General features: G+C 40.6%; 1 protein-coding gene across 2 annotated transcripts in view; it reads right to left on the bottom strand.

Annotated features, from left to right (window-relative positions):
• ccny (cyclin Y) overlaps nt 1-14,574 on the bottom strand; it is a 244,030-nt gene that overhangs the window by 35,620 nt on the left and 193,836 nt on the right. For both annotated transcript variants that reach the window (XM_072253993.1, XM_072253994.1), the window contains exons 3-4: nt 7,483-7,517; nt 1,876-1,976 (exon numbers count right to left, since the gene is read on the bottom strand). In XM_072253993.1, coding sequence (XP_072110094.1) covers nt 1,876-1,976; nt 7,483-7,517 — 136 coding nt within the window. The remainder of the gene's footprint in view (nt 1-1,875; nt 1,977-7,482; nt 7,518-14,574) is intronic.

Genomic DNA, 14,574 nt, shown 5'->3' with positions numbered 1-14,574 from the left:
TTCTAGTTAATATAAGTACTTCCCACTTTGACCACTCCTCTGTGTTGTTAAATAAATAAATTTATCGTAATTACAGTATTTATTTATTGAGATTTGGTGCAGAATGATCCCTCTGGCTCTTTAAACTGCAACGGCCAGCAACCCCTGATTTAATCCTAGCCGAATTATGGGACAATTTACAATGACCAATGAACCTAGCAACAGGTATATCTTTGGTCAGTGAGAGGAAACCAGAGCACCCGGAGGAAACTCACACAGCCACAGGAAGAATGTACAAACTCCTTACAGACACCAGCAGGAAATGAACCTGGGTCACTGGTACTGTAAAGTGTCATGCTAAACACTACACTACCATGCCATTCTTTCTTACTTTGGGACCCCCAATCACAAACTGATCTCAAGACGGTTGCTTCACAACTGCAACATGCCATGCATTAAAGCAAAGATGGCCTAATCCTGCCAATTTCAGACCAGCAAGTTTTGCTGATTGCAAATTGTTCTCGATTGGTGCCAGTCAACATGAAGTTAGCTCTGATTGTACTGCTATTAAAATGGTATATTCGTGATGGTCAAGGGCAGTGGGAAACTGTGCATGACATACAGGCTGACAAAGGAGTGAAGATAGAAGGTGCTGGTTAGTGTGGTTAAATAGATGAAAGGTCTGAAAGACTCAGACCTGGTCCAATGCATTGTACCAATCAATGCCTGTGAATACAGAGATAGTCAATTATCACTAGTACTACTATATAGACTACAAACCAACAACTGCAGCCTTGTGAGAGTGTTAGGATCTATTCATGACAATGATATGAAATATTTTAAAAAAATATATATACATCCAATGAAAGTTCACCAAACTTCCTATACAAGTGTGTTCTGAGGAAGGTCACTGAGCGGAAAAGCTAATTCTCCTTTATTCTCCTTAGGTAACGTAAGAACTGCTGGGCTTGTGTTTTTATATCGTACACACCCATTTCCTTTGAATGTTCGCTGATGGAAAACATTTACAGCAATCACAGAGAAAGGCTTAGAGCCACGAACTCAATATGAACCGACACTGCAAAGCCCAAGTTCTCCAACACTAGGAGTGCACTTGCTCACATATGCTAACGATTTAAAAAGCCATTCAGCCCATCAAACCTCTACCAGAGCATTCCCCTCATTTCCATTTCCCCATAATCTATTCTTATACACTGGCACCTTGACAGTGTAGCAGTTAGCATGTCACTATTACAGCTTTGCAGATTCAGAGTTTAATTCTGGCACCACCTGGAAGGAGTTTGTACTTTCTTCCCATGACTCTGTGGGATTCCTCCAGGTAAGCCAGTTTCCTCCCACAGTCCAACAATATACTGGTCAGTAGGTTAATAGGGTCAATGTAAATTGTCCTGGGTTAGGCTAGGATTAAATATTAAATAGGTGGGTTGCTAGGCAGCACAGCTCATTGGGCCAGAAGAGCCTGTTACAGGAGGGAGGGAGGGAGGGAATGAAGGGGAGCATGAGGGAGGGAGGGTGGGATGGATAAATAGACTCACCTTGCCCCTCACATGAGGTAAGTTACAGTTGTTTCCTACTGTGTCTTCATAAAAACAACACATCTTTGGTATCAAAACTAGATGATGCTAATGGCCAAATAATACCACAGACAAGATAGTAATCATCTTCACTAAACTGTGTGTTGAGTTATCTTGAATGGAAGGCAACATATCAAATATCTAATGAATTAACATTTTGAAAAGCTTAAGTTTAAAGACAAACTTGGCTACAATCCATTCTTCAGTCTTCAATGTTGGATTTTGATCTGAGTTCTAATTATGAATGTTTAAACAAGACCATAAGAGAGACATTGTCCCAATGGGCCCTTCTGGTACTCACCATTTGATGGTATATTTGAGATTTGGCTGACTGACTGTACTGTCATCAAGGAATATGGTGGAGCAGGAGCTATATTTCCTTCTCGTCTGACCTGGAGGATGCTGGAAAACAAGATATAAATCAGACAAAATTTGCCAACATCTCAAGCCACATTCATTACATGCAAACAAAAGTCCCTTCACAATCAAGCATTGATACTACCAATACATGCTTTACACTCCACAACGTTTCAGCAAACCACTGTCCAAACATCCCATGAAGTGGAACCCCATTTTCTCTCAAAGAAACAGGCCTACAGATTACATTTCACAGAGCGACCTAAACTACTCTCTGCATATTCTTGCCTTTTAGTTACAACCTAAACTACCCATTATAATCAATCAGACGATGGGTCCTGCACCAGCTGGATACTGAGGAAACAATCTTAACAACTCTCTGCTCCCGCATGGGAAGCAATGGATTCAGCCAGCTAAGCCTCTCAGTAAAGTCAGAACACCCACAATTAGCAGCAGATGTAAGATGTTCCAGTCTTGCTTTTATCTAAAGGCAGGTGCCAGAATTTTCACAGAAAATTTGTACAAGAACATTTGTAAGTGTTCTGAGACATTTAAATTTTTTACTGGTTTTCATACATACATTTTTTACACAACTTCAATTTTGACAGCTTCTAAAATGCCTGCAAATGTCAAGGATATTTTAAGATATTAAATAACACATCTAAGCCAGTTAAACTGGGAGCTGGCTGTACTTTTGGAATATATTTAGCGGACAGAACTTCCTCAGTGCAACACTGAAGCCACTGCCACCTTTCACAGCATGCCCCAGGTGTCCAGGATACATCTCACTGACAACACAGGCACCCACGTTCTAGGAAGGGTAAGAAAGAGTACAGAGCACTGGCACAGTGAATGGGCTGGAAGGTACTGGTCCACAAAGTCGAGTTAACCACCTGTTGTCCCACTGTTTAAATACACTCCAGTTCTCCATTTATAACTTCCACTTTCAGGACGACACATTAAATTGAGATGTCTTAATATACTCTGTTTTGTCCACAGTAAATGAGAATTTATTTCAAGGCTGATTACTTTCATTACAGTGGTCCCTGTCTCAGCTTTTATCTCATTATCTCCATCTTATCATTTCAATATATTCCATTTGCAACATGGTAGTGTAGTTGTTAATGCAATGTCTTACAGCAGCCAGGTGTAACATCGGGGTCTAATTGCCGACGCTGTCAATAAGGAGTTTGTTCATTCTCTCCATGACCAGATGGAGCTCCTCTGGGTACTCCAGTTTCCTGCCATATCTCAAAGGGGCTGTGAGCTGCGGGCATGTTATGTTGGTGCCAGAAGCATGCAGTACAATCCTCACTGACTTGACTTGATACAAACAACACATTTCATCCTATGTTTAGATGCACTGTACATGTGACAAATAAAGCTAATCTTCCTTTCTATCTTTCTATTTTGCATTTTCTTTGTGCCCTACCGCTTATTCCAAGCTATCATTGCTGAAATACTTAAACATAGGATAGCTAATGTTGGTCCTTGTTCACAGATAGCTAACTTTGTCCTCTTGTCCAAAAGGTAGAGATAAGCCTGGAAACTCAGTGGTAGGGAATTTGTTAGTACAGATTCTGAGGGACAAGCATTTACGCTGACTTGGAAATGCAGAGTGTGATTAGGGGTCATCAGCATGATCTTGTACAGGGGAGGTCATGCCTCACAAATCTGATTTTGAGTTTTTTTGAGGAGGTGACCTAGAAAACTGATGAAGGCGGAGAAGCAGACATGGCTTACTTGGACTTCAGTAAAACTTCAGACAAGATCCCATATCGTAGGCTGTCCAGGAGGTTTATGCAAAAGGGATCCGAGGCATGTTGGCAACCAAAATTGGCTTGGCAATAGAAGGCAGAGGGTAGTGAAGGGTGAGCATTTTACTGAATGGAGATCTGTACCAATGATGTATCACAGGGAATGGAACTGGGACCTTTGTTTTTTTTTTAAATAAATATAAAGTACTTAGATGGTAATATAGGGTATATAATTAATAAGATAGTAAGACAATCATAATTATCTTAGGATATAATGGGACATACATCAACTGGAAAGTTAGGTGGAATGATGGCAAATGGAATTTAACCCAGACAAGTGTATGGTAATTGACATTGGGAAATCAAATTCTGTTAGGGATTGTTGGAGCATTGATGTACAGAGACCTTGGGTTGCAAATGCATGGCTCCCTGAAAGTGGTGATGCAGGTGCACAGGGTACTAGCCAAGGCATTGAGTACAAGAGATGGCATGTCATGCTGCGCTGTGCAAAATATTGGCGACACTGCACTTGGAGTACTGCGTAAGGATAATTCTAGTTGCCACACTTCAGGAAGGATTTCTTAGCAACAGTGATTCACCAGGACATCCGGGAATGGTGGGGGGGGGGGGGGAGTTATAAAGATAGATTTATTGGGCTTATTCCCACTGGAATGAAGGCAGGTGTGTGATGACACAGAAAGATTTATAAAATTGAGATGCACGGATAGAAATAGATGGCCACAGTCTTTTTCCTCTGATCTCTGAAAACCTCCGTCTGCTTTATTTGGCATTTTGCTTGCCTGTCTCTCCCTCAGCAACCATATTTACTATGGCACTCCAGAGAATGCAGTGAGTTCAGAGTTAAGATTACCTGCTGAAAATAGGATAGATTTAAAATGCTACATCAGAGGATAACAAAACCTGGGATCAGAGATGGTGTTTGGATAAAATCAACCATGACCAAATCTAGGCAGTTCAATGTAATCAAAGGAAAGGAAGAAAATACTGAGGGTATGAATGGAGAAATGATAATGAAAAAGCAAGTTTGCACTAGGAGAGTGAAATACAGAAATTCAGCATCCTCAGGACTTGGGTATTTGCTGAGTAGCAGAGCTCCCAGGCTATTGGATGTTATTTCTACTAATATCCAAACACATTTTTAATTTACTTTTTTTTACTTGTTTCTCATTAGTGACAAATCTTCCAGTCAATGGAGTAAGCTTAAGGGAGCAGGAGATAGAACCTGGTAAGGTTCAGCTTGTATTTTTCATACTGACCCCTGGTATTCTCAATCCCAATCCCAGTCTCCAGTCTCAAAACCCGACCTGTGGTCCTGACCCTGGATCAGACTGCACACTCACAGTTTTGTCCACTCACAGTCCAGTTCCCCACATTGCATTTCGGAGCCATCTGCCAAACCATTAGGATTTCCAAAGAATCACAAGTCAGGTTGTCAGAGGTTTACTGTATAGGGCTTGGGAGGCTGACAATTTGGCAGGAATGCAATGATAATAATGTCAAAAAGGTGATGGGGTGTCAGTGGATGTTCGAATGGACACAATGAAAGGACGTCCGTCCAATGTGAATAAAAAACAAATATCAAGGCCAGATGGAGTAGGTCACTCTGGGTAAACTACAAAAGCATGCTCTCACTCCATAAACTTCAGCTTCAGGCTGAGAAAATGAGAGTACAAGCAATCCATCATACTTAAAATCATATACTTCTATAAATGTGATTTCCCATAGGAAGGGGTTGGGTCAGACTCATTGGTAGATGAGCACTGATAATTTCCCCTGGCAATGTTGGTACAATAGGAACGGGGCAAACCTGAAACAAAGATACTACTAGAGACGGAGAACTAGAATAGGGGAGGGAAAGCAAAGAGAGAGGGGACAGAAAGAAACGGGGGGGGGGAGACAGACAGACAGACAGACAGACACACACACACACACACACACACTAAAAGAAATGAGAATCTGTTTTTAATAGAAACACAATGCATACAAGTACTTCATTCACTGCACAAAGACATAATTGACATCAAAAGATCAACTTGCAATCAAAATGTCTGACAGGTTGTCCCTGGAGTATTTTAAACACCTGGAGAGTAGAAAATACAAAGATACAGTTGGAGTTATAAACCTTTTGAATACCCAGGGTTCTACTCAAGTGGGAATTTGGCATCATGACATGAAATCTTAATTAAGCTGAATCGTATTCACATGAGAGGTCAAGTAATATTTCCAGTGATACCAATGACAGATAGTCAGAAATGTACAAGGGAAAATCATGCTTATGCATAAAGTAAGACAATCATTATTAATAAAATATGACAATCATGTTTGGCACTCTGTTAGTTTACTGCCAAGCATTTCAGGGGCAGTACTTTACTGATGGTTACTCTTCCATCTTTTGTTCATGTCAGTATGCACTCAGCAGCAACAGCAGTTTGCCTTCAAGAACACCATTTATAGGAATGACCTCTTGCACTATTGCATTGCTATGAAACTTCAAAACGCAGATTTGCCAAACCAGTATTTTCTGAATTGACACTGCTAGCCTCCCACTCTCCAGTCTATGTCAAGCCTATGCAACATGCATGGCAGTGACAATTCTACAGTTTGACCGGCTAATGCAGAGTTTTAAGTCACAAAGAAGTGGAAAGAGAAATGATGAAATGGAAGGAAATGAGGACAATGGTTGAATCATAATGTTTTATACAAGGAAAGCAACAATCGCCATGCTTTCAGAAAGAAAAATTCCTGCACAAGAAAACGGTCTTACCGCACTGAACAAATGGTCCACACGATTAGAGTAACAAATGCTTTAAGAATAAAGGAAAAACTTGAAAAGAGAAAAAAAGAGACAGGAGAGAAATGAAGGTCATGCCAAAATGAAAATTATATACAGAGGAAGCAAAGCAAGTATAGGAATGCCCTCATGCCCTTCTCCCACAAATGAACCAACCTCAATGCAGATAAGAATCAAAGCTAATCTAATGGCAGTATTCACAAACTCATTTTTGTTATGTATAACCTTCCTTATTTTTTGTTGAACCTCAAATTTACACATTCTCTTCCTCAAGGTTTGAAGACTCAAGCCTGGTTCAATCCAGTCACTTTATTAATCAACTACCTTTTGTTTCCCACTTTGCCCTCACTCTCTCACATAAAGCAAAGCAACCTTTAAATACATCTCTCCCAGCCATTCCTTTAATGCAAAAGATAATTAAGACAGTGACTCTCCCTATTTTTGTAGTTTAATTGCTTTCTTTCAATATAAGGTATGTCATACTGCTTCACCATGAATTCTACACACTCAGCCATGAAAGCAGGTCTGAATTTCATAAGCAAGTTTTGTTTGAATTCGCCTTCATTCTGCATTGGGAGGTTATTTGTTTCATCAATGCCTTGGTCAAAAGCTAAAAAGCTAAACTGGCTGACTCCTCACACACTCAACATTCACCTGCATTTTCACATTCAGGACTCAGTACTGAAAGACAGTAACTAGTGACCGTTAATGACAATAATCAATAACATTCAAACACTGGCAAAAAAACTGTGCTTCAGCATGAATGTAACACTGTGGACAAAATAATTTGCTTTCAGAGGCATCAAAGATTGTCACCATAACCATGGACGATTAAAAGGCAACTGCAAAATAACTACAATACCTATATTTAAGTGATTTGAGTATTAAATATAGAAACAGAGCAAAACTTGGACAAGATGGCAATAAAAAGATGTTAAGTTCTAAAGGCAGAGCCACAATACACAAATTGACTGCTACTTACATGATTTATATAGAGGCTTTTCCGCTTCTCTCTCACTGTAAAATATAGAAAAATAATAGCTCTTAAAAGAAACTTAGAATGAATTACCAAGTATACAGCACATTGTATAAGCTGCTCCAACCAATGCAGCAAGTAAATTCAGAATTACATTTTTCAAATCCTTCAACATCCTGAGTAACGCACACAAAATGCTGAAGAAACTCAACAGGTCAGGCAGCATCCATGGACAGCAATAAACAGACGATGCTTTGGGCCAAGACCCTTCATCAGGAGTCTTATCAGGAGATTAGTGAATCTTACTTGCTACTTACCAGCCCATGCCTGAATGTTGTTTGTTTACATCGAGTCGCGAATGGAACTGAACGTTATTGAATCGTCAGTGAACGCTCCCACTTCCAACCTTACGTTGAAAAGGAGGTCAGTGGTGAAACAGTTCAAGGTGCTTGGGCCAAAGAAATTGCTCCTACTCCAGTAGTGGTACCCTAGGGTGGGAATGATTGACCTCCAACAGCAACCATCTTCCTATGTGTGATGTATGACTCTAAACATTGGGATGGTTGTACTTGATGTCCATTAACTCAGTTTAACGATGCAAATCTCTCAATTACAGAATTATACAGCATAGAAAGAGCCCCTAGTCGACCCAACTGGTCCATGCTGACTGAAATTCCCATGCTATCTAGTCCCATTTGCCTGTGTTTGACCTTATCCATCGAAACCAGTGTTTCCCAACCATTTTTAGCCCCATTAAAGCACCTCCATACTTGCCAATGCCCCTCTTTGGCACAGTACACTTTCTGACACCCCCATAGTGTAAAAACATGTCTACAATATGCTAACATGAGAAAAATGATTCTGCTTTAAATTTTTATTTGTCTTTATACCTAGCCTACACAGTACCCGTGCACTGTGCAGCAGCTTCAATATCAATGTGGGCCTTGAGCTTGATGGTTTTTAGCAAGAGTTGAAATACCTGGTTCAAGTTCTGACAGCAAAAGCCTGAAGTCTCCACACATAGCAATACCCAAGCGGTTTCTGCTTTTTTTGAGTATGTGGTTCACTGCACTGAAGCCTCTTTCAACAAGTTAGGAGGATGGAAATGTAATTAAGAGCAGTTTGGCTCTTCTCCAAAAACCAGGAAACTTTGTATGACAATGTAGCCACATACCACTAAACCCGACATTTTTGAAAAGCATTTTTGTTTCTTCATCCCTCTGAATTTCGATAATTTCTTCTTGCAGGCTCTCTTACTGTTCTTCCAAATTACCCAGTCCGGAGTTTCCAGATCATTCAAACCCTTGAATTAATTCCGAAAATCCTTCTCCAGTGACCGCAGGTGTAAGCAGTTCTCTTGCAAATCACTGACTATGAAAGAGAGTGCCATTCTTTCCATGCAGGGAAACTGTGAGAACATTCCTCTCCTAATGTTTTGCTTATATATTTCCAACTTTCTGATAAAAGTGAACACTGCACTTTTTGCCTGGATTATATTGAAATTCTCACCCAGCAGTTTCATATCTAGAATGTTCATTCCCAACAGATCAGCTAGGTATGCCACATCTCCAGGTAGAAGTTCACTCGTGTTTCCCAAGCTCGTCGACTTCCAGCAAAAAGATCAAAGAAACATTTTAAGCAGCAGCCAGTGCACTTTAGTGTGAAGAAGCAAGCATTCAAACTCTTCATTGTTATCTTGGCATAGCTGGCGAAAAATTTTGCTATTTAATGGATGAGCTTTAATTTTGTTGATAGCAGATATTCCAAGAGTCACACTTGAAAAAAGTCACTGGCTGAGGTTTTTGGCTGTGAGATGTTGACAATGAATTACGCAATGGATTGCAAACAGACTTGGAATTTCTTTTTTCCTATATGTCACTAAACCAGCATGGCAACCTGTCATATATGGTGCTCTATCTGTTGCACAAGAAATCACATTCCTAATCAGAATACTTTAATCCTCAATATGCATTTTGAGCTTGTCGTAGATTCATTCTCCATTGACATTTGTTTTTAACTTTTTACAACAGAATATCTTCATAAACTTTTCCACTTTTGATAAACCGTACATATGCCATTAGCAATGCCTCGTTGTCTCGCACAGTTGACTCATCCACTTGTATCCCAAATTCTGTTTTTTGTAGCTCTGTGCATAGATGAAATGTCTTCACTCATTTCATCAATACAACGAGCTACCAAGTTATTTCTCAGAGGAATTGGATTTTAAAATTCTGGTATCCATTTTGAGAACGGTGGTGAGCACTTCTGATACAGCAGGCATATTAATCTTTCACCAATTGTATGAGATTTTCCACACTTTGCTATCGTTTCAGAAATGTTATAAGAAGCAATGAGACCACTACTAAGGTAATTTTTAGCTTTCTTTGCAAATGGCTTGAGTGTGCAATGCTTTTCAAATGTTTCTTTCATCTTCTGGAATTGAGTAATACCCTAAGTAGCCTTTTCAGGGTGTCTTTTACGGAAGTGTTCCTGCAGTCTTGATGGTTTCATGGCTTCATTAGACAGTACAGCATGGGGCATCGCTGATCTGATGGGGACAGAATAAAACCATGCTCCAGGTATGTAACACTGTATTGACACACTTTCTGTAGTTTCTATTACTTAGCAGAATTAGAATTCAAGGCTTCACCATCTTCAGACTCACAGAGATCGTGCCATATGTATTCATCCATCATTAACGGGGCTAAATTAAAATAAAAAATTAACACAAACTGGGAATGCCTATCGGATGCTGACAGCAGCAATGAAATGATACGGATGGAATGATGGTAGCGGCACGCAAAGGAACGGTGAGGCAAAGGTGAAAACAATCACAACAGCGAAAATTATGTTGGCAAGGATTCAGATTGGAATCTGAATGTTAGTCGCGATACAGCTGGTGTACAGCAAGCTACCTTTATACTACTCCAATTAGCGCGATTGACCAATGACGTAAGGTTTCATAATCCCTAAAGATGGTTCTTGACCGCACATATGAAGTCGAGGTCACTTTGAACAACCTCAAGAGGAATCCTCGGGGGCATGTTCACTGATTGGCTCTATTTCGTCATTTGCTTCAGGCTAGCACTGTATCATCGCACCACCTGTTTCCCGTAGATCTGTACAGAAAGGTGAGAGGACGTGCTTGACTTCCAACTGTTAAATTACATGAACTTGTTCTGTGCCATGAGTCAGGAGAACGGTTGGACACCCTAGTTGCTAATTTATGCATCCTCAATAATGTCTGTCTGTTTGGTAAGGTCAGATGAGAATGTCGAGTTGCAGATGTGTTGTGACGACCAGTGCTCACCGCCTGCACAGCTATGGTTCTTCCTGTGTTCCAGTGCCTCATCCTTTTTTTTTGGAAGTGCCTGCTCGACTAAAAATTGCTCAGTTCTCTTGCTTCAAGTTAGGGTGCCGCTTACCGTCCCTCCCCCCAAGAACCTTGAATGCCCCCACCTAAATACTTCTATTTCCCCCTTACGCTCCCTTAGGACACGTAACCGACTCATTGCGAATCACTGACCTAAACCTTTCCTATCCACGCACCTGTCCAAGCACCTTTTAAATGTTATTAATGTATCTCTTTCAACCATTCCCTTTCGAAGCTCAGTCTACGTATATACCGACTACTCTGTGGATGAAAAGCGTGCCCTCTGCTTCCTGTTAAGCCTCTCACCTTTCACCTTTATCCCATGCCATCTAGTTCAAGATTCTGTTGCCCTGGGAAACAGACTGTTCACATTCACCCTATCTATGCCCCTCATTATTATATACACCTCTATAAGATCACCCCTCATTTTAAATTTCATTTCTTCCACCAACATAAGAATACTCTTTGAAAAGTCTGAGGTGAATTGTTACTGTGGTTCTAATCTTTGGAGAAGTTCAGAATCAAATCTGAATGTTAAAGGATATAGAAATATTTGAATAGACTGGTCCTGATCGGGGTAGTCAACATGACTTTGTACAAGGTAGGTTATGCCTAACCTAACCAATTTTAATATAGTTTTTTTGAAGAGGTTATGAGAAAGCAGTGGGCATTGTCTGCTCAGACTTTAGTAAGGTCTTTGACAAAGTCTGGCATGGGAGGCTGGTCCAGAAGGCTCAGTCATTTGGCATTCAGGATGAAGTAGCAACCTGGATTCAGCATTGGCTTTGGAGAAAAATCTAGAGAGTGGTAACAAATGGCCACCTCTCTGACTGGAGGCTTGTGACCAGTGGTGCGCCTCAGGGATCGGTGCTGGGTCCACTGTTGTTTATCACTTACACCAATTATTTGGATGGTAATGCAATAAACAGAACCAGTATATTTGCAGATGACACCAAGACCGTGAGGGTGGGGGGTGGTGTAGTGGAAGAGGGGGAGGGCTGCAGGATCGGGCTAGCTGGAAAAATCGCAGAAAGAATTTCATGTAGGTAAGTGTGAAGTGTTACACTTTGGTACGCCATCCCAGGTGTCTCGGTAAACGGCAGGGCACTGAAATGTGCAGTAGAATAAAAGTAGGAACGCAGGTCCATAATTTCTTCAAAGTAGCATCACATAAAGAGTGCTTCATAAATCAGGGCACTGAGTACCGCAGCTACCATGTTATGATGTGGGAAGGCCGAAATTGAGGATTGTGTGTAGTTCTGGTCACCTACCTACGAGAAAGATATCAAAAAGCTTGAAAGACTACAGAATGCTAGCTGATGACAAGGACAGGGTGAATGCAGGGATAGGTTGAATAGGTTAGGACTTATTGCACTGGAGCATAAAAGAATGAAGGGACATCTTCCCGAGGTATACAAAATTAAGGGGGCTATATGTTGGGTGAATGCATGCAGGCTTTTGCCCCTCAGGTCACTTCACTATAGGAAGGGCGTGGAAGTCTTAGAGAGGGTGCAGAGGAGATTTACCAGGATGCTGCCTGGATAAGAAAGTATGTCTTCTAAGGACAGGTTGAATGAGCTTGGGCTTTTTTCTTTGGAGTGAAGGAGGATGGAAGGTTACTTGACAGAGGAATACAAGGTGATAAGAGGCATAGATTGAGTGGATAGCCACAGGTTTTTTTTTCACAGGGTAGATGCAAGGGGGGGCATAATTTAATGTGGTTAGAGGAAATTATACGGAGGAATGTCAGAGGTAGGTTTTTTTACACAGTGAGTGGTGGGTGTACGGCACACCCTTACTAGGGGTGGTAGTTGAGGTAGATACATTGAGAACATTTATAGAGCATATGGATGATAGGAAAATCAAGGGCTATGATGGAGGGAAGGGTTAGATGGATCTTAGAGAAGGTTAAGTGGTCAGCACAACATCGTGGGCTGAAGGACCTGAACTGCACTGTCGTGTTCTATGTTCTGTGGTTGAGTGAGATTAGACCTAGGGGTGATACGGTGAAAGGAGAAATATTTACGATGAATCAGAGGGGGAACCACTTCACTCTTACAGTTGTGTGCAATAAGCTGCCAGCAGAAGTGATAGATGCGAGTTCAACACTAACACCTAAGAGAAGGTTGGATAGGTACATGAATGAGAGAGGGGTAGATGGAGCATTATGGTCCGGATGCATGGGACTGGGAAGAAAACAAGCTGGCACAGACTAGATGGCCTAAAAGGCCTGTTTCTGTGTTAGTGCTCTGTGACTCTATATGTTCCGCATCTCTCCTAAAAGGAGGTAGAAAAGAAATCACTTCTCCTCTGAGTTCTTTTTTTTACACATTGGCTATCTCCAGCTACTTCACAGGAGCAGTATCAAAAAACATCTGACAAAAAAAAACAAGGAGATACAAGGGAAGATGGCACAAATACAATCAAAGGGAGCTATTAAAAGCATTTTCTGGGTGGCATAGGGGGAGGTTGGGGAAGGGAGTGTATTTATGAGAAGTGGGGGGGAAGCAGATCTTTGGCAGGGAATGTCAGTGCAAAGTTCATCAGCTGAACATATGGAGTGATTAATACTAGAAACAACCAAGAGGCCAGAAAGCAGAAATCTAACATGTTCTTGAAAAGGTGAAGAGGGGCAAGCCCATCAAAGAACAAACAAAGATTTTAATATCAAAAAATTGTGTTGTGAGGAGCTACTGTGGTTTTGGATGGGATGAAGTTTACAACGAATGTTAACTGGGAGATCAGCCAGAAGTTATTGGAACAGTCAATTTTGCAACTAACAAAAGCAGGAGAGAGACTTTCAGTAGTCATTGGGCTTGACAGTGACAGTGATGTTACAGAGGTAGACATTGACAGCCTTTGTTATGGTGCAACTACATGGCCAGAAGCCTAAAACAGCAATAAAAAAAAGCACCACGGCTATGAAAATTTGATTTGGTTTTAAGTAGCCTATTTCAAACAATAGGGATGGGATTGTGACTAGCTAACAGTCTGTGGCAAAAGCAATAAGTTTGGCCTTCCTAATGTTAGTCAAAGAATATTTCTGCTCATCCAGCACAGGATGACAAGCAGTCTGAAAATTAGTCAGCAGAGTGGTCAAGACAGTTGGTGGTAAGTTTAAGGACACTTAATAATGTAATCACTTCATTCCACATTGAAAGAATATACCACTTTCTGCATGGTTTCCATTCAGTTTGTCTGCACTCACTTCTTTCTACCAAGGCATAATTCATCACATAAATAATAATGCAGAATTTTTCAGACAAGTTTCCCAATCTGCCACTTACAAACCTTGATGCAGTTACTTAATTATCTGTTACAACTTAATCTGTATAAACACAATACGCTGTAATCTCGATAAATTGTCTTTTTGTTAAATTTTAAAACATTGCCCTTTGAAAAGTATAGCTTGAGCAACACACATTTTGCTGCCGATTAACATCCCTTCCTGTCAATTCGGATATTTTAAGGCTGCCTTGCCTGTAATAAATCCAAAATGAGTTGTGCAAAATCACTTCTACTCCCAACAGAACTGAGGTCCATAAATTGTAATAGATTCGAAGCTATTTCTCCCACACAACATAATGCAGTTCAACTCTTTAATCTGTGAATTGAAACCAAAGAATACCTCTTTAAATAATTAGATGCAAATTTTTTTTTTACAAAAGCCAACTACATTGCACTTAACTGGAAATGAATAATTATGACACACTAAAAATTGTCAC

Source organism: Mobula birostris, chromosome 3, assembly GCF_030028105.1.
Source record: "Mobula birostris isolate sMobBir1 chromosome 3, sMobBir1.hap1, whole genome shotgun sequence".
NCBI lineage: Eukaryota > Metazoa > Chordata > Chondrichthyes > Myliobatiformes > Myliobatidae > Mobula > Mobula birostris.
The sequence above is the reverse complement of the archived record's forward strand: the minus strand, read 5'-3'. Positions and strand labels throughout refer to the sequence as shown.